The sequence below is a fragment of the Astatotilapia calliptera genome, chromosome 17, assembly GCF_900246225.1.
Source record: "Astatotilapia calliptera chromosome 17, fAstCal1.2, whole genome shotgun sequence".
Lineage (NCBI taxonomy): Eukaryota > Metazoa > Chordata > Actinopteri > Cichliformes > Cichlidae > Astatotilapia > Astatotilapia calliptera.
In genome coordinates, this window is record NC_039318.1 from 6,647,118 (window position 1) to 6,670,943 (window position 23,826).

Sequence of the window (23,826 nt, forward strand, 5' to 3'; positions counted from 1 at the left end):
AAATAGAGGTGTGTGGCTATAATCTGTTTTTGGTTCTCAAAAATACAGAATTGATCAGTTGTACAAACTGGCCCTATGTGGCCTGTCTTGGGTGTACCCTGCCTGTTGTCCTAGCTGGTATAGGCTCCAGCCCTCCTCGCGACCCTGAATCGATAAGCGGAAGAGAATGGAAATAAAACACTTGTTTCTGGTTTTTCTGACTTCTGAAGTCAGTTTTGTCCGTAAAATGCTGGTATTGTGTTGTATATACATGCTGATTGGTTAAGGTTTTACAACGAGAAAGAACTCCTCTGATGATAACAGTTTAAAAACGTAGCCGAACCGCAACAGAAACCTCCACATGTGTATTAGAAGCAGCTGTGTGAGGTGATTTGAAGCTGCTGCTACAATCCAATCAAGATGGTGGATGCTGTAAAGTGCCCTATAGTGCTGTAATAGTCCTAATACTTACAGAAGGGTGTTTTCCTACAACTGAAACCTATAAAAAATGGAACTGTATCAAATATCGTCTCAACGCCTGAAACATGCTGAATTTAAATTTCCAGAAGAAAAATGTTTACTCCACCACATTGACATTTTTGGGTTTGAGCTTCTTTGGGCCCAATTCCTTCTGGACTACTGCGTAAACACCCCTACGATATAAAAAAAAATGAGTGGGAATTATGAGTTATAGCATAATCATAGACATTTTTGATACCAGAAGAATCACAGTGGACAGATACAGATGTCTAACTTCAGTCCCTAAAAGGCTCCAAAGGTTTCAGCACTATTTTGTACAGTTGGTCTTCATAAGCACTTATAGATTTCAAGAGGCTTTTCTTTAAAAAGACTCCCGCCTTTAAGCCCGACAAAATATACTCTCAGAATTCATATAGGGTTTTCCTTTTCTGTTTTATAGGAAGCGTTCTTTCCTTTTTCATCCTTTGCCTTTTAATGGACTTTATTTGAGGAAGGTGACACACTTAAAAATTACCATAAAGCATCAACATTACACTACATATGGAAATATTCCAGATTTTATATGTGATATGACAAAAAAACCTCTTTTACTTGATTACAGAACTTACTGTGTGTTGGATCAGTAAGACCTCAGAATGGTTAATCCCTGTGAGACATCTGAAATGTTACAGCCCTTTGAAACCACTCCTTTCACGGGAAGCTTTGTTGCATATCAATTTCCTTCTTGCTCTCTCCCCCCTCATTTCCTGCCATCTTTCTACTGTTGTTTATGTAACGAAAGGCCTACATTAATCCTTGAGCGAGCTTGAGTATTTCACGCAATTTCATGGGTGTGTAATCAGATATCTGTCAAATGTCAACCTCAAGGTAAAGTCAGGGGATGGACTGACAGGGAAATATGAATACGTGTACGAGACCCCTTATCTGATGTTGGCTTGAATGAATGAGGCAACATCTTTGACCCTCTGGAGAGGAAAACTTTGCACCAAAGTTATTGGAATTCATCCTTAAGAGACGCTGAATATTTTGTGATTTCTCAGATATTTCCACTACCATAAACTTCATGGTAGCTGTAGAGGACAAGTCCCAAATTCACCAAAATGAGTAGGTTTCAACCTCTGGTGATTGTACACGTCTGTATAGGATTTTAGAGAAACTCGTGGAATAATTGTTGCAATATTAAACTGAAGTGGTGTGCCAGCACAACAACACAGCCAACCACAGAGAGACAGGCTTGCATGTGGCTACAAAGACCTGTGGCTAAAGACACAAAGGTCTTGGGGTTTCAGCTTCTCAAATGTGATGATTTTCTCAGTTATTTCGCCATAAATGAGATAGTTTGAGGTTTTAGACTGTTTCACACACAACAACGTGTTTCCTCACTATTAAGAGGCAATTTAATAAGCAAACTAATAATTAAGTACATTTAAAAAGTAAGTATTAAGTTGGAGCCCAAAAACGGCTTTCGATAAAGTGATGGCTTGATGTGCAAACCTTCCTCAAACCCGAAAGACTCCTCTTCTTCTTGTTAAAAAGACAGTTTTATTGTGAAACCCAATCTCCCACCCCCTCCACCCACACACACACACACAGACGCGCACTCTCTCAGCTCTGATCAAGGTGTATTTTTAATGTATCATCATGGTTTCTAATGTGTGAGCTGTTTTGTTTATCAATGGTTTTGAGTTTTCGGTGCCGATGAGCTGTTCCACCTAGTTCTCTGAGGCAGGCAGCAGGCAGATTTTTGTAAACGCCTCCACTCTCCCCTGCCTGTCTCTGTGCCACACACACACACACACGCACGCACACACACACACACACTGAACCACACAGAGGAACACAAGACAAAGCCGGGCTAAAAATACCTCGATCGGCTCAGAGCGATGCACTGAAGATGTAGCCAGATTTACTGGAAATGAACAGAGCGAGTTAGAATTAAGAGGATGTCCACTGAGAAGCACAAAATTAGACATAAATGGGGGAATTCTGAAATCGAAGACGAAATTAGGTTTAAAAGCACTACTTTGTTATTAGAAAATATTAGAACGGGTATTTGAAAAGTACAACTTGTTTTTAGGAAACAGAAAATTGTGGGGATTTTTTTTGCCACACTGGTTTGCAACTCTTGGGCACAAACGTGTAACACTGGCTTGAGGTTGTCACAGATATTAGTAGAAATAGAGACTGAATTTGATCTGAATGGATAAACACAGAGAAAGAATCCTGATTGCAATCTTGGTTTTAAGACAGCTGCCCTCTCATTTACAGCAGGAACACACAGATAATTGATTTTGAGCTTCATTCAAAGGTGTTCCTAGCAGGGTGCTGACAGCTCAGCAGATAGTGATAGCTGGGCCATCGGATCTGTTCTGGCCTTCAACCATCTTTGTCTGGTTGCTATGTGCCTATCCATGGTCCCATGACCAACGCATGGTCTAAATATAAACATGTGCTAAGGTCACATTCTGAGGAAAACGTGCTCTCAATGAAGTGGCACTCAGGGAGACGGACGAGCTGAGGTCTTCATGGTAGTTTGAGTTAAACTAAAAAGTTGTCAGGGTTCCTTTAAACCGAGTAGCAGTTAGTGACTAGAGACAGTTAAGTTGCTGCTTTAAGCGTCTCCCTAAAGGAATCACTTTCCAGTTATGACTTCAAATTCCTCTTAAATTCAGTGTGCTTATCTATTCACCTTTGGCAGAGATGGGTAACGGAATAAACAAGGTACAGTATCAACAACAATATCTAGGAAATCAAACCTTCAGAGCCTGCCATGATATTTTTCTAAAAAAGACAAAAACAACAACCCCAAGATCTTGTTTTTTCTTTAACTTCTGCATTTTCCATTTTACACAATTTTGAACTGTTTTTAGGTCCTGCCTGATCTTTATCTTGGAAATATCAAAGGTAGGCTGCGGTGCCTTTTGTCATGTGTGTAAAAAAATTGATTTATTTTCCGGATAATGTAGTAGTAGTTTGTTTCAGTTCCTCATACGGAGGGGCATGTGGTGAGATGCTACACTGAGCTCAGTTTCTATAGAGTCGAGAGGTCACAGTGTAAAGCTGAGCTATTGAAATATTGCATTTTAACAAAAAAAAAGTGTGTTTTTTACCCTCTGAGTAGGTATAAATCTGCCAGCAGCTGGGGGAAACATTACTTTGAGCGCTGATGTGAATATTTGAGCGGTGGTGTGGGAGGGGATGCCCCATGGCGCGGGGGTGTCCCTCGGTGTGAACTACATTCCACACGTTTCCATAAAGCACCAAATGCAATTGTTGGGCTGCTTTTTTTAATCTTTGCACACATTAAGAATCATGACTACACAGGAAACGTCTTAAAATGCAGGCAGCTCTTTTTTAGAAATAAAGTATGTTCAAGGAATTGCTGTCAAATAGGAAATGTGACACCTTTTTAATCTTAAGCAGGCCTTTGATCTTCATTCATCTACATGACTTAGCACATATAAAGCGAGCTGGAGCTTTTGGCTGCGAAAGTTCCATCAATGCCACTTTTGGATATTTACAGGCGTTACTGCTGTTCTACTCTTACTATTCTGAGCTAGTCTGTACTCTGCTTAGCTTTGCTAGTCTGCTAAACTAAGCTGTTAGTTTCTTCAATGTTCATCACATCTTCTATGTTTTTGCTTAATCCCACATCTTTAGTCCCAATCTCATCAGCTTCAACACTACTAAAGGCTTGATCTCTGAATTTATAACAACCTGACTTTATAAAAGAAATAAAGGTAGCCATGATGACAACACTTAAATTTAGCACTTTAGAAATCAGAAGAGATTTGGAAACATTTCTCTCCTTGAGAACTAATATTTAACCATGGGGGAAAAAAAGAAAAACGTAATCTTTCATGAAGGAAGCTGACGGATTTGAATGGGAGGATGCAGGTTTTAGGCCAGCACCTAGAAACCTTGAGTGGTGCTGAACCTCTCAGCCCTAAGCAAAAAATCATCTCTCGTCACTTCACTGTTATATCAGCATCTGACACTCAACTAAACTATTTATCTCATGACACACTGCAGCACTTGTTGCATAACATTGACGCTGCGGTCATCCAGTGATTTAGGGTTGTATTTCCTCTGCAAGTGTTCTGTGCACTGATGCCACTCACACTGTTTTCTTACTGTATGATGCAATTGGTTGGTTGTGTCCTACAGTTAATAAGAGTTCCAATGACAAAACATTTAATTATTGAGTGAATTTAGCTTTAAGGAGGTTTCAGTGCAAACTCATCTTGCTCTTGTATAGGTGGCCCCAATCAGCATCCTGCAAACTTGCAAAGCATATGAGAAAAAATGCTCAAGGCACATCTGTCCAAGGTAGAAAACATTTGGCTTCCTTTCAAAGAACAAAATTTGATTAGAACAATTACTGTTTCTTGCTTTTGGGCCAAGCTGTTGGACTGTTTTAGAAACACTGGTTTTCCGGTTTTTCTTTCAGTTCAAAACCAGAGCAAAACTTTGAAATCTTAAGGCCACATTTGCTTGGAAGTCACTTCAGGAGGGGGGTTGTTGTTGGGCAGAAGATGCTTTATTTAGTTTGGAGCTCACACGGTGTGATTGGTGATTGGATGCAGGGTGTATCGTGTATTTCTCGATTTTCTTTGCGTTCCACAGATGCTCGAGACGGGGAGCTGCTGGCTCAGCACAACATCACCCACATCCTGTCCATCCATGATACAGCTGCGCCCGTTCTGGAGGTGAGGCCTTTTTTAATGTCTTGCATCAGATTGCACGACCCCCTGACCTCAACATTAACCCAACCATAAAGTACATAAGCTCCTCTGAGCACGACTGTGGTTGCTGTGTCCCCCTGCTGATTAATACTCATTCTGAAACTGTGAGATATTGTTGTCAGCCCAGAGCCTCTTTCCCACCTTAATATGTTTACAGAGCTGCTTCAAATATAGTTATTACCTTAACAAGTTTATGAAAAGAGAGGACAAGTTTTAAATAAATGCTTTGAAATGATACACTGCATACAGACACAGTTAATAGCAATAAATCGTTCCATTTCTAATCTTCTGAGGTCACCTTGTGTTTTTAAAGGCTGAATGATCATCAGATCATTCATTATCAACATCAGATCTTTATCAAAGGCTATTGAAAGAGACCACTTCAATTAGTGTGAAAGTCACATGTGTCTTCTGTCTTCTTTTTTTAAATTCAGTCATAAGACCTGGAATTCACCAGTTCTCACCAGAGAAGCAATTTTCTAATTGACTGTGGGTCCTCGATATTGTGTGGGATTCTAGTATATATATGAAAATCTGAATGCTGTTTTCAGTTGATGCAGCTGTGAGGCAGATGCAAGCCAAGGTTAGTGGATGTTGCACAGTATTGTTCACACGAGATGCTTTTAGCTCAGCAGCTTGAGGTCCAGAAAGTCTTGAAAGTGGAACTTTGCAAAAAAAAGTTTCTGGCTTTTCAGTGCTGCATTTAGATGTGGCAATTTGTGTATGAAACAGCAGGAAAGGTGTTTTTGTGTGTGTTTGTGTGTGTGTTAGTGAATGTGAGGAGCTGATAGATTGAAGCATAAAATATGTGTGAAGATGTAAGTTTTACTGAACAAATAGTTTGATTTTGAGGTTTTTCTGAGGTATCTTTCTGTAAATACACAATACCTTGAGTCAGAGTTTATGAAATGATGCACACTTTTGATGTGTACAAGCCTGTAATTATTTACAGATTGAATGATTTGACTTTAAGTCTCCTGATCTCATCTGAGCCCATTAAATACATTACGTCCTCCCGTCGGCTTCGTACTGGGACTTGTCTCTTGAAAATCTTGAATCCGCTTGCCATCTTCAGTGTCCGCTTTCACAACTTTCATCTTTTCTTGTTGAAAGCGAACATGAAAAGCGCTCAGCGATTTCTCTACACTTTCTCCATCCATGTTAGCATGTTTCATTGAACAGTGAAGAGAAACAGCAACTTGTATTACAGTATCACTACTCAAACTGGTCAACCACCAAAACTTTTACAAGGTTTTGGGCCTGAAGTGAAGTCTGGCCCTACGGACTCATTCTGAACTGTGATGACAGTTATTCAGTTGCTTTTTTTAAAACATACAAAATCATGTGTGATGCAACTTTTTGAGTTTTGAGGCAAAAATGATGACTCAGGTCTGTTTTAGACCAAGTGGCCAGATGGGATGGGTTATTTGCATACCTAACAGTCAAACCGCGGACTGATTGATTTCTTGGAAGACAGCGTGATGGTTCCTGAGAGAGGAAGGTAGAATTTGCAACGATGATGTGGTCTGCGCATTTACATCTGGCCAAGTCTCTAAATGTGCCATTTACTGTATATGAACCTAATTATCATACTGCAAAATAAAAGGTCATCTTTTGCAACTAATTCCAAGCCCCAAATATTCCTTTTGCAAGTAAAGTAAATAAATGTCTGCATTTATCCACAATTTTCATATATTTTGACTTAGAGTGTAGTCATGATTTTACAAACAGTACCACTGAGTCAAGGCCATGATGAGCTATAAGAGTGATAGTGTGAAGATATGAGGACTTCTCGGTAACCGTTTGCATAATCTGACTCTCTCTATCAGAAATAATAATTTAGCCTTCATGAACCTTAGGCATGTCTTTAATATGGGCACTTTCATTGGTATTTATAAATGTGTCTGCATTTGTCGGGGCTCTGTGCGTGCAATCTCACCTGTCTGGAGCACTTCCAGGACTCGGTCTGTCCCAGAGGGCTCAGGGGTTTTTGCAGTGGTGCAGTCATACCAGGACGAGGTGGTTTCTGTCCACTGCATGTACCATCAGCTGCCAGGTGCACAACACAGCACACACACACACACAAGCACAGAGACAAACACAAGCAAACATCGTTATGTCGTGACCTACCACATGGGCAGGGCCAGAGGGGCAAGGTTTCAGGGGCTGTCCCATAGGAAGTGAGAAACAAGAAGTGAGTTTAGTTCCAGTTTTCAAACAAATGACCCCTGCTCAATAGTTGAGCACTCGCCTTTTCCTATCATGTTAACTTTTGAGACTAAAGTATTCACTTCTTTAATGAAGCTGCTCCCTCTCCCACAGGGCATCACATACCTTTGTATATCCGCAGCTGACCATTCCAAGCAAAACCTGTGAGTACTTGAATAAATGTTGAATATATATAAAACCTGCATATATGTATGAGCTCTTTGCCCCATTTCTATAAATAAAAGAAATGAATTACAGCTTGCAAAATAGAAAATTTATCCAAATGCATCCTTTTTTAAAAAGGTTGGTTTAAATAATTAAACACATGATCTCTTTACCGACTACAAACTAAATTGTACAGCTATGGTAAATAATAATAAATAATAATAATCCAGTTTTAAGGTTGAAAGGCATGATCCTCTCTATGTTGTATATCTTGTGAATGTGATTCATTTCACCAGGATTCAGTACTTCAGAGACAGCATCATGTTCATCCATGAATCCCGACTGAAAGGAGAAGGCTGCCTCGTCCACTGGTGAGTGGAACGCCTCAGTCCTGTTTTACATGTCATCTGAAATGATACTTGTTCATATTAAAAAAAACATTCAGTTACGATATATGGTAGAGTATATTACGTATTTTGGCATAGAGATGTTGTAAAAAGTTTCAACATTAAGATCTAAAAGATTTTTATTCATAATCATGAGAATTTGCTCTGGGTTTGATCGCAGACCGGAGGTCCTCATATTTTATCGACCCCGTTCTCATTTTCAACCACATCACTAGCACCAAAAAGAAGCTGTCTGCCAAAAATTTTGGTTAAAGCTTTCATTGCACATTTCATTACCTTTCATCTTTTCTCATATCAAACATGCAAAATCAGGCATTTAACCACAGCTTTGGGACAGAAGGGGTTTCACTTCTTTGTACACTAAAGCAGAGAATCTGAATATGAGGTGATTATCTTGCTCTGAGCTGTGAAGGCCTGTGTTCTCAGCATGGCAGGAGTGTCCCGCAGCGTGACTCTGGTGGTGGCCTACATCATGACGGTGACGGGTCACGGATGGGTAGAGTCCCTGGCAGCAGTTCGGTCAGTCAGGCCGTGTGCGGGGCCCAACCTGGGCTTCCTGCGGCAGCTGGAGGAGTTTGAAAACACAGAACTAACAGAAGTGAGTCATCATAATTAATTTCACTTTTGATTATTCATTGAAAAAAAATCAGTTATGTTGGGACAGCTGAAAACGGTTATGTGGATTAAAAGATGCAATACATTTGGACAGATGAGTGTGTGGGTTTAATTTGTGAGTTCAGGTACAGCCTGGTCTCAATATACCGCTCATCAAAGCATTCTTTGTCTAAAAGCTGGAGGCTATGACATGAGAAATTGCAAAAAAAACTAAACAAAACAAAAACCTGACGTTTTCATACAACAGTGTGAACTACTCCCTTCAAAAGCCAACCCAGTCTGGTTTATATGGGTGTTAGTAAAGCTCCTAAATGAGGACCTGTGTGAGAAGTACATATCTGAGAAACAGATGCTTCACATGTACTTTTCCTTATGCTCCCACTTGGACCATTTAACCCTCTCTTCTTGTTAGAGCTGGTGCCGTTTTGTGACGAGAGCAGTGCATGCCGCTGTTTGAAGACTACTCATCCTATTCAGCTGCTGGACGATTACTCTGCTGCTGTCCTGCATGGAATGACCTTCATGTCACATGACATGGGCCCAAAAGCATTTCCCACATGGACAGTTATTGGAAAAGGAGCAGTTGTAGTATTCAGTCCAAAAACAAATATAGAACAGCTGCAGAACTGTATTATAAAATGATATCTGTGTATAAGGATGTCAGATGTGTTCGGATAAGTTTTAAAAGTGTTCAATCTAAACTTCTTCAGCTTGACAAGGATCCAGGCCACATGTGCCTAAAACTCCAGCTTACAGTGGGGGAAACAATGAAATAACTGATCCCCTGCTGGTTTAGTTTATTCGCTTACAAAGAAACGAACAGTCTCTAATTTTTGGACCGAGACAGAACATCAACACATTTTTTAAAAAAAAGGTAGAATTGATTTACACATCACTGAGTGAAATAAGTGTCAAATAATTACTCCCCCTGCTGTATGTGCACTGTGAGCAGTCTTTAAAAAAAAGTCTAAATCAGGTGTGTAATAAATGTAGCATTTTTGAACATTTAGGAGGCTGCTCATCACATGCTTGTTTTCTGCTTTTTTCAGTAACCCTGTTTAAGTCAAGATGCTATGAGCTGTGGGCAAAGTCAGCAAAAATGCAGACTTATTGAAAGTGTGCATAAAGGGCACAGAACGTCTGCCGAAAAGCTCTCATAAACTTGTCAGTGGGACTGGGCCCTGCTACTACTACGACTGATACCTCAGCTCTGTTTTTGGTTATGCTTCACCTTTTTCAGTTAAGTTTCACAGCAGCCTAAATCAAATTAGCATGCATTCCGTAAACTGCACTGCATTTTGGTGCAGTTATGTTGCTCGTTTCACTTTAAAGTCTTTTAATTTTTTTTGTGAAGTACCTCAAATAGCACTAAAATGTGCCGTACATGAAGTTGTATTTAAACATAAACAGTGGACACTTTCAGCTCGGATTCAGGGCGATTAAAACAAATTCTTTGAAAACTATAGTTATTTTTGTACTCATCACACCATTTTCAGAGACTCAAAAGTAATTGGACAATTAGCAAAGCAGCAGATTTCAGTGGATGTGAGGTCTTTAAGAGCTTCCAAATGAACAATCTGCTCAAACCACTTGTTACACTCAAGAACAATAAGAACAGATTAGACATCTGAAAAACTTGCCCAGCCATAGAAAAAAATTCTTTGGAGAGATGAAACCAGGAGAAGAAAAAGAACAGTTCATGATCCAGAACATACCACATCACATATGGCTGCCAGTTTAAACGGTGGTTAATATCGATGTGACTGTTGATAGAGTTCACTTCACAGTGCAAATGGGTAACGAGCACGCTTTTCAGTTATTAAATACAAAACTGAAGGCAAAGACCTACAAATAACCAGCAGCAGAAGGTGTGGCAGTAGAGACCTAACAGAGCATCTCCAGGGAGATGTCATATCCGTGTGCTCTACACTTCAGGCAGACATGAGCTGCAAAGGCTTTTTTCATAAAGGTATTTTAAAAAAAAAAATCCTTATACTTTAAATTATATTAGTGTCAAATTATATTTGAGTCTCTGAAAAAAGGGAGGACTGGGTATAAAATGCTTTGTAATTCATAAACAGTTAATGTAAAAGCCTTAAATAAAGTCTGCACTTTAATCACATCACACACACAAAAAAACAATAAAAGGCAACGGTGGTAATGAATACTTAGGAATGAATAGTGCTGCTATTACAAACACAACTGAAGATGCTCCGCCTCTATGATGAGTTCCCTCAAATGATTAAAATAATATATATAAAATATATACAAAACAGTGCATTAGTCATGAATAATAATAGTAATTAACCTGATACTTCAACAGTTCACTAATGCAGGTGTACAAAAGTACATACAGTCTCAAATATTACACAAATAACAGAAAAGGATGAGTCATGACTTATTTTTTATGATTATAATTATTGCATTTTTAATTAGAAATATTGTTTGTATTTAATGTCTGTGGATTTTTATTACTTTTGGCTTCATTCATGCAGGCATGTACTCTTGAATCCAAATTTATAACATAACGCAGCGTTTCATCTGTAAGCTGTGCAGTGATGCGTGTAAGGCAATCAGCAGCCTGTAAGCTGATTTTATACAGCAGTGAGGTGTTGTTTTAAGTGACTGTCCGATGTAAAACGTGTCCAGTGCCTGTCTTAAACAGAGACATTGTCTTTGACTCTGCTCCCCGCAGTATCGAGCTTGGTGGAAGGAGCTGTACGGGAAGAGCACGTTCAGTGATGATGAGGAGATCGAGGCCCTTTTAAACCGGAAATCCAGCACCAGCGATGCCATAACAACCAGCATCACTCCCGCGCTGGCCACGAGCAGCAAATAAAGAAACTCATTTCTGCATCTTCAGTCATTTCTCACCTGAACTTAAGAAGCAGAGGACAGCGGGCTTCTGATTGGCCCTTTAATCCCACAGAGACCGGGTGCACATTTTAAAATCATTTTGCCCCCGACCTCGCACTGCGTCAGCAACACCTGTCTCATAAAAAGTTCAGTGTCAGGATGATAAGTTCAGTCTCGTGTGCGTGGAGTGGCTAAGCAGACATGTGACGGGGGGATTTTATGTCACCGTCTTCAGTTCCCTTCGTCATGTCATGTCCTTGCCTCTAACTGTCAAAACAACATGCAAGGGCAGTCAAGCATGACACCAAGGAAATATATGTACATACAGTCCACAGTGTGAACACATACTCCTCCTGTACACCCCCCCACCCCGCCGTCCCCCGTCAGTTATGTTATGCTGTGTCTTGTACTTGAAAAATGACTATTACTTTCTGAGACCGTGTGAGAGCTAAAGAACGCTTTATTTTATATTTTACAGTAAAAAAAAAAAAAAATCAGACGTGCTGTTTTTAACTATTGTGCTGTTCTTCCTAAATGTAAACTTTTCATTTGATGTTATTTGTGCAGTTTAATATGTGCACAGTCTGTGTAAATGCAGTTATATATGTAGAGTTTTTATGTTAACGTTTTCATGTTAGTTTGCATTTCGTATTTTGTTTAATTATGCATGCATTGAGATGACATTTAACTCATCAAGTGAAAATATTTAGATTGTAATAATGCAACAAAGGAATGTATTAATCTTCTTTTTTTTTTAGTTATTTCAAGCCTTTTCGAAACAAAACGAGGGACTAAAATCCATCTTTGACCTGGTTTCTGGATAAAAGCAGTATTCAGATCCAGGTAAAGGTCATAAATGACTTAAGTAGAAGTTTATCGCACATATTGTGGAGAACAGTATCTCTGCTGACGATGAAATTCTGACATTATTATGACCCCACAGTAATTGAATTAGTTTTGACTTCTTCATATAGTGGTCTACATTGTAGCAGTCAGCTCAAAGGTCACCAGATAACTGGTGGTGAGAAAATTCTGCGTCACAGGTCTTTGCCCTTTAAAATATTGCACAATTCTACCTCTTCAGGCCTCTTTCAGTTATTTAAATGACACCAGCTGAAAAGTGGAAACCACTCCTCAGAGGAACTCAGAACTACAATAACCAAGGGGCCCAGAGCTTTTAGTGGGGGTCCACGAGCTAGAACGTGTTCGTGAATCCTCCCCAAGTGGCTTAACATATAACAGTGCATGGTCACTTTTATATGCTCATTTTTGAATTATTTAAAATCTCAACATGAGAAGTTGTTCAGCTACAGCTGTCGGCTGAATATTGTTGGTTTAAAAGTGCCATATGTGAAATGTAGAGCAGCACTGAGATTACGTGTGATGAAGTGCATCATACATCCACATGTGCATTTTTCACACAGTTGTCATTTTAAAGATGAACACTACAGAGAAAAAAAAAAACACGACTGATTTCTGTAACCTGGCAACCGGTTACAGATTAGGATCAACTATGGTATAACGCTGATGGGAAGCATTTGCATAATGAGTTCCTTTCAGTTCTCGTGCTGATAAGTAGGTAAAGCTTCAAATAAGTACTTGTACCTATCTAATATCACTTCATAATTCTACTTTCAAAGTTTTATATTTCTACTTCACGACATTAGAACAAAATTGTACTTACTTTTCTGAATTAGAGAGAGAGATTAAGAGTAGGAGAGCATTAAAGACATCGATCTGAGATGAGCTTAAGCTCTACAATGTACATTATAATGTCGCTTCATGCATCAGTACTGATGGTAAATTCATATATTAATAATAGGCGTGTACAGGTATCAGACTGATATCGGTATCCTGGTTAACGGCCATTATCAGAGGCTGACATTTATCTGTTCCATCACATACATGTCCCAAGAGTTAAATGTTCAAAACATACAAAAATAAAATCTATTCATAAATATTTAATATGTTCATAAGAATAATTAAAAAACATATAAAAAGTTAAAAATATCCACAAATTTTAAGGATAACTACAGGTTATCAGCCCAGAATGTCACAGTTTGTGTATTCCTGATTAATGCTGACAGCATAAGACTGACAGGAACCAGTCTGCTGCATAATGACTAATGACTCTCTAGGCACGTTTCTCTCTCATATTTCATATAAAATACAAACTGTGTACCTTAAACAGTTGTAGGTTACGCAACACATCAGTATTTGTACTTATCCCAGAAAAACTGAAAGCAAATAAGGGGGGAAAGTTGTTAGTTTGTAACTAACACACTTTTAGATCTGTCTTATACTCACATCACTGCGTTCACTTAAGTAATGAAAGCAGTGATGGATATTTATTGCAGCACTGCAAAACTGCCACAGGAGCCAGACTCACTTTGAAAATCATACTGAGGGGAAATGAGTGGGAACTTTTCAAAACCATGTTTTCTCGGACTCCTGGACCGCATTGCTTTTACAGAATTGATCATCTGTCGAATTCTCCTAACAGGCCTCCTAAAGCTCTGACACGGCAAATGATAATCTTATGTGGTATTGTGTTCCTGTCTGAGGCGTTATGTCAGCTGTTCTGAATAATCTTCCAGTGGGAAAACTGCTGCCGATGTTTTTCTGCGTCGCTTCTACCTCTGGACCACTCTAGAGTACTTTTCGTAAAGCTTTATAATTTCAAAGAATTGTTTTCGTCTCCATCCTATCATTTTCCACGTGTGCGGGTGTGTGACACTTCGGGTTGACGCCGGCAGGGTTTCCCCAGTGTATTACTGTAGATCGGCCGCTGTGTGCGCGCTGATAAGCTTCGCAGGAGGGAAGCAGGCGGGCCTAGCAGAAGCAGCAGGTGCACCCTCCTCAGCATCCCGGCTCCGCCCTCCCTCTGCTCACCATAGGCTGGGTGGATTTAAGCGGGCCCGCCGGAATGATGAGGACTTTCTGACCCTGACTGATATCAAAACTCGACGGCTTTCAAGTTTCACAGGTAAGACGGCTTCGATCAGCCTGCGAAGCGCACAGTGAAGTTAGTCTGCGTGGGAGCGCAGTGGGTTAACCTTTAGTAGTTTTACTTAACTTAATCATTCTTTACTAAACCTACACAAGCCTACTTTCAAAACACACACAAACACGAGAGCGTGTGATATTACTACGTTACAGGAGCAGACAGTGGAGTTGTCCCGTGCGTCTTTTTGGTCAGAGATGAACCCCGACGTGGATTACGGAGGCTCCGGCAGCAGCGGCAACGGCAAGCTGCGCCAGTGGCTCATCGAGCAGGTGGACTGCGGGAAATATCCCGGTCTGGTTTGGGAGAACGACGAGAAGACCATCTTCAGGATACCGTGGAAACACGCCGGGAAACAGGACTACAACCGGGATGAGGATGCCGCGCTTTTTAAGGTAAGAGACCCGCATCCTCCGGGGTCCGCCAGCCACAAGCGAGCTGCGCCTTTCAGAATAAAACAACAGCAATATGTGTTAAAGTATTACAAACTTTAGAGCTGTTAAACTCTCTTATAGCCTTTTAATGATGTGTGTAAAAATAATTAACTCGATTAGGCGTCTTAGTAGCGTTTGAATATTCTCTGATGCATTATATAAAAAAGGGTTTTGCTGTCTTTCATGAAATTCGCTCCATACATTAGGATGCGATTATTTCCATATAAGAATATTTGAACCATGCTGTAAAAAAAGTCACACATTACTGGGAGAGCGACGCAAAACAACTTCTTTAAAATGACTGTGTGCTCCAAAGAAGCCACTTAACGAAAATAAACGAAAGTTTTATTTTATAATTATTGGTGAAGAGTTAGTAACTAGTTATCAGCACCGGGAGGATGTTCTTCTACAGGCCGTGCAGTCGCAGTTAGGAGAGGCCAGGCTGTGTGATTCTCTCGCGCTAAACTTGAGGGAGGTATTCTAAACATTTCCCCGCGGACCTGTCTGCAGGCCTGGGCGCTGTTCAAAGGCAAGTTTCGGGAGGGCATCGACAAACCCGACCCGCCGACATGGAAGACACGCCTGCGCTGCGCCCTCAACAAGAGCAATGACTTTGAGGAACTGGTGGACAGGAGCCAGCTGGACATCTCGGACCCCTACAAAGTTTACCGCATCATCCCCGAGGGCGCCAAGAAAAGTCAGTCCCCCTTCGAACAAAGCGTTGAAAAAAGTTTACTGCAGCATGAATTAAGCTGGTAGTAATACTGAAAGCTGATTGGGCTACAGCGGCAATAACCAAACTGGATAAAGGGTTTTACTGATGTGTTTTATTGTAGTTATTATTATTAGATGATCACAATCTGATAATTAGTTGTGTATCAGACATAAAGTGGAAATTCTCTGACTCCTCAAACTGTCAAAGCACCAGCTCAAGTCATGCTGAAGTACTTGCATCGATGTGGACTTTTCTAAATGTACTGACAGAAAATGTGTTCAGACATTTTCTAGAGCGCTTTTCTAATAAAAATGTTCTTTCCCGCATGCAGGGCCCAGACAGGAGGACAGTCCTCTGAGCCCAGGGAGCTTTCAGATGCATCCCTCCTACCCCTCTGTGCCGACTCAGGTGATTTTCCTGCACATAGAAACAAGTGGGGCGGGACTAAAGTAAGACAGAGAGAATTAGGGAGGTTGAAGACACAGACAGTGTCATATTGTGCATGCATGGATGACCTTACAAACACAAGTGAAGGGTAATGATGTGCATCCCCAACTATGACTTGTGCTGACTTCAGGGGCTGATAGAAACTCTGGAGTTTTTGGGTCCTTTTTAGATTTCTTGGCAGCAACTGATTAAAAAAAAAAGCACACAATTTATGGCAAAATATGTTTTTGCCACACTGTAAATGCTAATTCTCATTTACCAAATTAAATGTTGTTGCATTTAACTTTATCTATCCTAGTTTATTTAAAGTTATCTGTACTTCCTGCCTGGGTAATGAAGAGTATAGTTATGCTCTGCTTTACTTAATAATTTACATTTGTTTTCATAAAGTATGGAACACGTCTACAAAGGCTGCAGATGCTTAGTTTTAAATCCGTACTTTAGTAATGTGATGTCTATTTCTTAGATCTCAGTTTCTCGGACATGGTGTAGTTTCAGATGTTACTCACCATAATTGATTTTTCTGCACTGATTAATCTGTGTGACCTATCCTTTTAAAGTACTACACACTCAAAATGAACAAATCAGCTTTCTCCTCTCAAGTTGATTTAAGTTATTTTTGTGAGTCAGCGAGTTGGCGTTATCTTTTCATGCAAAAACAAATCAGAGTTTATGGTGCAAGGATTTTATCACTAGCTTAAGCAAAAATCTATGGATGAAGAAAGAATTCTGCAATGGTCATATAAAACAAGTTGCAAAAAAGTCCTTATAAGCCTACTAAAGAGTAATGTATTACAAAAGCATCATGCAAAGACTGTTTGTTGGTATCTTATGATCAAAGATGTGCACTCAGCTAACTGCTTTCCTCTCTATAGATGCCACAGTACATGGCGAGTCCAGAATGCGGCTGGAGAGATTACTGTCAGGAGCAGGCCTCTCTGCCCGAGCTGCCCTTCACTCAGTGTCCTTGTCCGCCCCGCACCCTGCCGTGGCAGGGCTCATCCATGGAAAATGGTACACGGCTTATTATTTAGCGTGCAAAATAAAAGCATTGTTATCAGTTTTAGCATTGCCTACATAGTTTGTTCTGTGTGCAGGATACCAGCTAAGAGCCTCAATTTACTCATATGGTCCAGCTGAGAGTCAGCCCTCGCCTTTCACACTGGACGCCAGCATCAGATCAGCAGAGGCACTTTCAGGTACACGAATACTTTCAGTTCACTTTTTCCCCTCACGCTATAAAATCAGGAACTCTCACCAGAATCCTCTGCTGAGAATTAAACTTAAGGTCCTATTTTTTTATAAAAAAGCAAAAATCCATCTACATAGAACAAGCAGCAAATGCATATTTACATAAGCTCAAAACAGCTGAAAATGTCACAGTATGACACAGATTTTAGCATTTAAAGGTACAATTAGGTTGAAACTGCGTAATGCTGTGCAGAAGTCAGAAAACTACTAATTTCACCTGAGACTTTGTTCCTTGGCTTTATTCAGTGCAGTTTAATTTCAGTTCTTGCATTTAGTGTATGGATCTGTATCATGCTGCAGGCTGCCATTTTTATTAACTGTACTCTGACTGTCCATAACAAACAGCAGACAGAAAATCAGCACCAAATTTAATAATAAAGTTAAATATCTAGCAACTACAGAGCCGCTATCAGTGGAATTTCATGAGGTGGCTATAATCTAAAATGTATTTATTTTTAGGTAAAGCTGGTAGCTTGATTCAATAGACATGCGGCTAATTTTGAATATTTACTCTGCCCCCTAGAGGCTGGAAAAAAAGGAACGCAACTTTAATCAAAGCTGACGACCGAGCGTGTTCAAACTAGCTTTGTTTTTTGGTCTAGTTTTAGTGACATGTGAAGGAATTTTGTATCTGATGCAAATCGTTCTTGCTTGTGTTTATTTTGATCATATAAACAATACACAGAAAACCATTTCCAAAAAAAATGCAGATTGCTGTCAGATTCAGCAGAACGCTCCTATAGCAGTACAAGACATAGCAGCATGTAGAACGCTGAAATAATAATATACAGCAGCACCCTGCGACTTTGGGCTGTGGTGAACATTGAAAACCTTACGTGCTTCATTTTTTAAAAATAAAACAAAGACAGTCCATAAAAGAGTTTAAAAAAAAAGAAATTTCAGCTAACTTCTACCTGTGTCCTCCTCTAGACTTCCGTCTGCACGTATCCGTATATTTCCGGGACTCTCTGGTGAGAGAGGTGACCACTTCCAGCCCGGATGGCTGCCATATCACTCCTTGCAACCCAGATAAGCACTACCTGACGCCTGGAGGTCATGAGTTGGTGCCCCTGCCTGTTGACAGCCTATCATCCCAGAGGAGGCCAGACGAGTGTCCTCCGAGTCCACCAGCCAGCCTCGAGAGGGGAGTGTTGCTGTGGATGCGAGCAGATGGGCTCTATGCCCGGAGGCTGTGCCAGAGCAGGGTGTACTGGCAGGGAGGCCCGTCGCCGTACGGAGACAAACCCAACAAGCTGGAGAGAGACGTCACCTGTAAACTGCTCCACACGCAGGACTACCTCACAGGTGAGAGGACACAAACTCAAATCAGCTCAGGATCTTTGATCAACAATCACTTGTGCTCGAAAGACTAAAAAGTTCTCACTTTTTTGGGTTAGTATGTTACTATTCTTTTAAATGAAGGCCTATCTATGGTGCCATGCCTAATTCACCAAGTCCCTGACCTGTATCTTAATCATCAGCATGGTGTACTGGACAGAGCTTGGTTGATATGTTTTAATCTGATTGATTCACTTAAGAACTCATACCAGCTGGCACCTTGCTGTACATAGAAAGACTAACACCAACTGGTCTAAAATTTGGATTTCAGTCAAGAACTCTCCACCTCAACTCAAAACTAAATCCACTAAATGTAATTAGCAGTAGAACAAACTGAGACTCATTACTCAGCTGATTTTCTGGAAGTCACTTCATGACATACTGTGCCAGCCAAGAATAATTTCTTAAAGAAGTATTTTATGATAAGCCGAGAGTCACATGAAGTCTACACAGCCACATCATCCCGCCCACATGCTAAGCAGCTCCAGCTGTGACAGCTAATTGTATTTGCATACATGGTGTGACCAGGACTTTCCATTCGAATCACTCTAAATGTCACACCACTTCAAGTGAAATTCGCTTGAAATCATCAATTCTGATGTGTTTTAGGTGTCAGAGCTGTTACTGATGCATTTTTGTCCTTTTGCCTACTTGCAGAGATTCAGAGCTACGGGCTAAGGCCGCCGTCCCGCTTCCAGGTCCTCCTGTGTTTCGGAGATGAGTGTCTGGACCCACAGAGACAAAGAAGGACCCTCACTGTGCAGGTGACTGCTGCCCCCGAGTTTAACCACTGATTATGATCCAGAGATCTTTCATTTTTTTCTCATTTTGTTTATGAGGATCAGTGAAGCCTAATATTTACTGGGAAGCTGACAATAAGTTCGAACTGGTGTTCTTAAAATCAAAACTAAGATTTGAAAGGTTCAAAGTAGAGTGCTGAAACTTTAAAGTATGGGCTGAAAAGTGAAAAATAGGATTTGAAAGTTTAAACCTAAGATTTGAAAGTCTGTAGGACCTTGTTCATAGTCATAGCGTTGACAGTGTTTCATAACAAAATTTGGTTTCTAAATATGTCGCACTGAGATTCAGGGCCAGCCTGGTTCCACTGTCACCCTCCCGAGACTCTGATTTCTATATAAAGTGAAAATGGATGAGCCAAGTGAAGGTTCGTGCCTTTTAGCTACAGATTTTTGACACACTTTCAATCAAACTAACCACGTAGCTGAGCTTTAACCAAACTAGGAATGGTTTGCCCTTCTCTAGTTTGACTTCTCAAAATGGTTTCATAAAACAAAGCTGGGAAAGTTGAAATAGCGAATCAACCTTCCTGGATCTCTGTCAACAGTCAAACGCCCATAAATAATAAACTATCAAAAACCAAACAGCTTGGGAGTGTGTCACAGAACTGCAACAGAAGGCTTCAATATATCCCAAACTCTAACATCCTAAATCAGGGGTGTCCAACTCTAGGCCTTAAGGGCCGGTGTCCTGCAGGTTTTAGATATCACCCTGGGTCAACACACCTGAATCAAATGATTAGTTCATTACCAGGCCTCTGGAGACCTTCAAGACATATTGAGGAGGCCATTGAGTCATTTATATCAGCTGTGTTGGATCAAACCTGCAGAACACCGGCCCCTGAGGCCTGGAGTTTCCCACCCCTGCCCTAAATGAAAAATGAAAGGGTGTATTGAATTTTTTCTTTTTTTAATTGAGTTTGGCAAAAATACCAACTACTTTTTCACTTTTTTGGGGGGTAAAAATAAATAAATAAATAAATAAATAGTGCTATGCTGAATGGATTTTGCTGACCTCCTTGGCTCTCATGTGTTGCAGGTAGAGCCTCTGTTCACCAGGCAGCTCCTGTACTATGCCCAGCAGCCGGGCAGCCACTACTACCGCAGCTATGAGCATCCAGGAGTCACAGAGCACATAAATGCCTCCGAGGACTACCAGAGGGCCATCACACATCACCACAGCAGCAGCCTGCAGGAGTGAACTTTGCGGGTTTAAGTGACTGTTGGAAATGTCACGATGACATTTTACACGACAGGCAAGAAAACTCTGAGATGTGGACAAAGTGGACAGTGGTATACAAAAAATGATGGACATTAAGTCAGCAACCATCTGCCCTGTATGGTTTTTGTATCTGTGTGTGTGTGTGTGTGTGTGTGTGTCTTAAGTCAAAAATGCAGTGTTATTTTTTCCCTTTTTGTATTCTTTTGGGCATAATGAGTATTTTGATGCTTACTCGTAGACAGTATTAAAAATGAAGGTGTTAAAGTATTAAAGATGATTGAGATGTCATCCACCGGTTTTTAAAGTTCCATTTTGAAGCCTCGCGATGAACATTTTCATTATCGCTAGTTTGGTTTGCTAACGACTTGTCACTTATAAGCTGTTAGCCAATGAGCATACCATTTTAAACCTAGTGATCAAGATTTCTAAAAAAATTTCATGTTTTTTATTCAATGTGAACCAAAATAAGTGACTAGGACCATAAACACATCAGGAAAGTGTTTCCAGAGGTCAAGACAGAAAGCAATTTTCCCAAAGACTTTGATATAATAGGAAGTCTTTTTGCAGTCGCAAGTATTGCCATCTGGTACCTTTCAGATAGAATGCAAGTTTAAGGTACTTGGCGCATTAGCTTCATTTTTTCAGACCCAGAGGTCGTATTTTTGTACTGTCTATGTGCTTACTATGCAAATGAAACTGACAGCTGAGGTGATTGTATCATAGAAAACTGTGAGTGAAAGTTTTGTGCCTTAAAAAAAATTAGCAAATGAACCTAATCACTTTCTATGCCAATAGTTATATTAGATCTCTAGCATTCACAAACCACTCCAATCCAGGCAACAACTAGTAGCTGGTTAGCTAAGATTAGCCTAGCTTGGCTTAGTTATAGACTAGGAAAAAAAATAAGAGAAACAGTTTGAAAATTACCAAATGTACCTTCTGTTACTTTCTAATGAAAACCAGTAAACATGTTATTTAGCGCAGAAACTGCAGCTATGTTCAGAGAAGAGCACAACAATTGTAAATCACCTGTAAAACTAACCACACCAATGAGGTGTCTATTTGGAGATTGTGCACATGTGCTATTTTGTCACATTTAGTAAATCTGGCCCATAATTTTCAAAAAATTAAACTCAAGAATCTAATTTTATATCTGGACAAAACTATGGAAGAATTTTCAGACTTTGTGCTAAGGTAATATAAGCTAATATAAGCTAATAACCAAAACCATAGCTAGCCCCTGCTAGCTAAGGAGCTACTGGCTCCAGTTTGATGTTGTTGTTTTTGTATTCAACTGTCTGTTATCATACTTCTTCATTTGACTGTCTGCAAGAAAGTGAAGCAAAAGAGCTTTTGTATTTTTTAATTAATTTTTAAAAACATTTTTCCTTGTAAATACATTTCTGTTAGGAGACACTATCACCATCATTTAGTAAATTATGAATGGAGTCTTGTGCCTGGCTGTGTTTATGTATGTGTGTGTGTGTGAGAGAGAGAGAGCAACTCAGGGAGCTGATTTTAGATAAGCTTTTTAAACTCAATTTTATATCAAATAGTGATGTTAAATGTGACTGTTATATAGCAGATCTGAGAAAGGGTTAAAGTGAACATTTGTTGTTGTTGTTGTTTTTAAAGTGTCATTTCCTTCAAAAATAAATAAATAAATGACTAAAAACGTAACAAGTGACAAGATCTCTTCATAACTGTGTGAGCTCTATGGTAACATCAGCACTACGCGTGAGCGTCTGAACAGGAAATGTGGTTCAGATGCAGGATGTGACTGGTTAATCAAACACTTGGTTATCACAAACAATATGATGACATCAAGAGGGGCGGAGAGAGAGGAAGAGGTTGGTTTTCCGTGCAGCGCTCGAGAGAGCCTTCCTGGTTTCTGCTCATAGATTACAGTCTGTTTCCACTTTCATGGAAAACAACCATAAAACCCCACAACAACAACATTTCTGTAACTGCCACAAAATATTTTTGAAGAAGAGCAAGGAAGAAAGGAAGATGTCATTAGTTTGAGGTTAAAAACAACTCAGAAAGCTTACTTTGAAAACAAAATGCATTTTCAGCAGGAAGGGCAGCGTGGGTAATTACACGGCTTTGGACTCAATCTTTTTGATTGCATCTTTTTTTTCCTCCTAAAATCCAAAGATATTATAGTTCAGTTTAATTGATGCAATTTTAACTGATTTCAATATTTTTAAAAAATGTATCAGCAAAAGATGCATCAGTTAATTGCAAAGTCACTTTTGGTTATCTTTCAAATCCTTATGGAGGAATTTTGTGAAACTCTTCTTTACTACACATCATCGGGATTTGCGGGCATTTGTTTATGCACAGGTCCCATCACAGCATTTCAGTCAGGTGGCGGTCTGGCCTTTAAGCCATTGCGACGCCTTGATTTTCTTTTGCAGCTATTCTGTTGTAGATTAACTGGTGCGCTTGAGATCATTGTCCTGTTGCACGATCAACTTTGTCCAAACTCTAGCGGTCAAACACATCTCTGTTTCAGCAAGACCATATATACAACAACTTACATGTATTCTGCACAGCATTTGTTGCAAAAACAGTCCAGACTGCTAAAGTTCCCATCACATTTTACACACCATCCTAACATAGAATCGATGGAGGTTGTAATCAGTGAAAGGTTTTGTGGCGGGGCTAAAATATCACATCACATTATATATAAAATTATGTACAGTACATAGGCCAACATCATGATGTCAATCACAATAGCTACAGCATCTTATTACCTGGAACAAAAACAAATCAAAAAGTAGGACATGTCTAAATGCCACACTTTTCCAGTCTTGTTCCAGTGTTTTTCTGCTTCTTACTAATCTTGGCCACTTCTATAAAATGTTTTCTTCTTTTGAGCTCAGCTGTAAAACATCTGTCTTAAAAACAGGTACAATCGAGGGGACAACTTTTCTGTGATGTGTCAAATTTCTCCATCCTTTTATTTACCCACTCACAGCAAAGAAAACTGCAGATCAAAAATGTTTTTGTTGTTTTTTTAAAGCAGGTCTTGTCATATTGTCTCCAGAATGGAACAGAATACTGGTGAATAGAAATAAAAAAGAAAGAGAAAAAACTCCCCTTTCTCACCTCTGTTACTGTAAACAGAGAGCTGGTGGAGAGCGGATAAGGCTTTGGG

At 39.9% G+C, this 23,826-nt stretch overlaps 2 protein-coding genes across 3 annotated transcripts; both read left to right on the plus strand.

Moving 5' to 3' along the window:
- Positions 1–2,940: 2,940 nt before the first annotated feature.
- On the plus strand, positions 2,941–11,453 carry LOC113009608 (dual specificity protein phosphatase 22-B). 2 transcript variants are annotated; one of them, XM_026148012.1, is made up of 7 exons: positions 2,941–3,180; positions 3,330–3,363; positions 5,086–5,168; positions 7,527–7,576; positions 7,874–7,948; positions 8,411–8,582; positions 11,295–11,453. In XM_026148012.1, the coding sequence occupies exons 1-7, from the start codon at positions 3,160–3,162 to the stop codon at positions 11,436–11,438; spliced, it is 579 nt and encodes a 192-aa protein (XP_026003797.1). In that variant the 5' UTR covers positions 2,941–3,159; the 3' UTR covers positions 11,439–11,453. The 2 variants fall into 2 exon arrangements, with proteins under 2 accessions (XP_026003797.1, XP_026003796.1); XM_026148011.1 differs by lacking the exons at positions 2,941–3,180; positions 3,330–3,363 and having other exon boundaries at positions 3,373–5,168.
- Positions 11,454–14,294: 2,841 nt separating this feature from the next.
- LOC113009672 (interferon regulatory factor 4-like) lies at positions 14,295–20,951 on the plus strand. The gene is made up of 9 exons (XM_026148133.1): positions 14,295–14,441; positions 14,615–14,854; positions 15,404–15,590; positions 15,940–16,016; positions 16,931–17,069; positions 17,153–17,254; positions 18,237–18,611; positions 19,302–19,408; positions 20,481–20,951. Exons 2-9 carry the CDS (start codon positions 14,657–14,659, stop codon positions 20,640–20,642), a joined length of 1,347 nt encoding a protein of 448 aa, XP_026003918.1. The 5' UTR covers positions 14,295–14,441; positions 14,615–14,656; the 3' UTR covers positions 20,643–20,951.
- Positions 20,952–23,826: the final 2,875 nt, after the last annotated feature.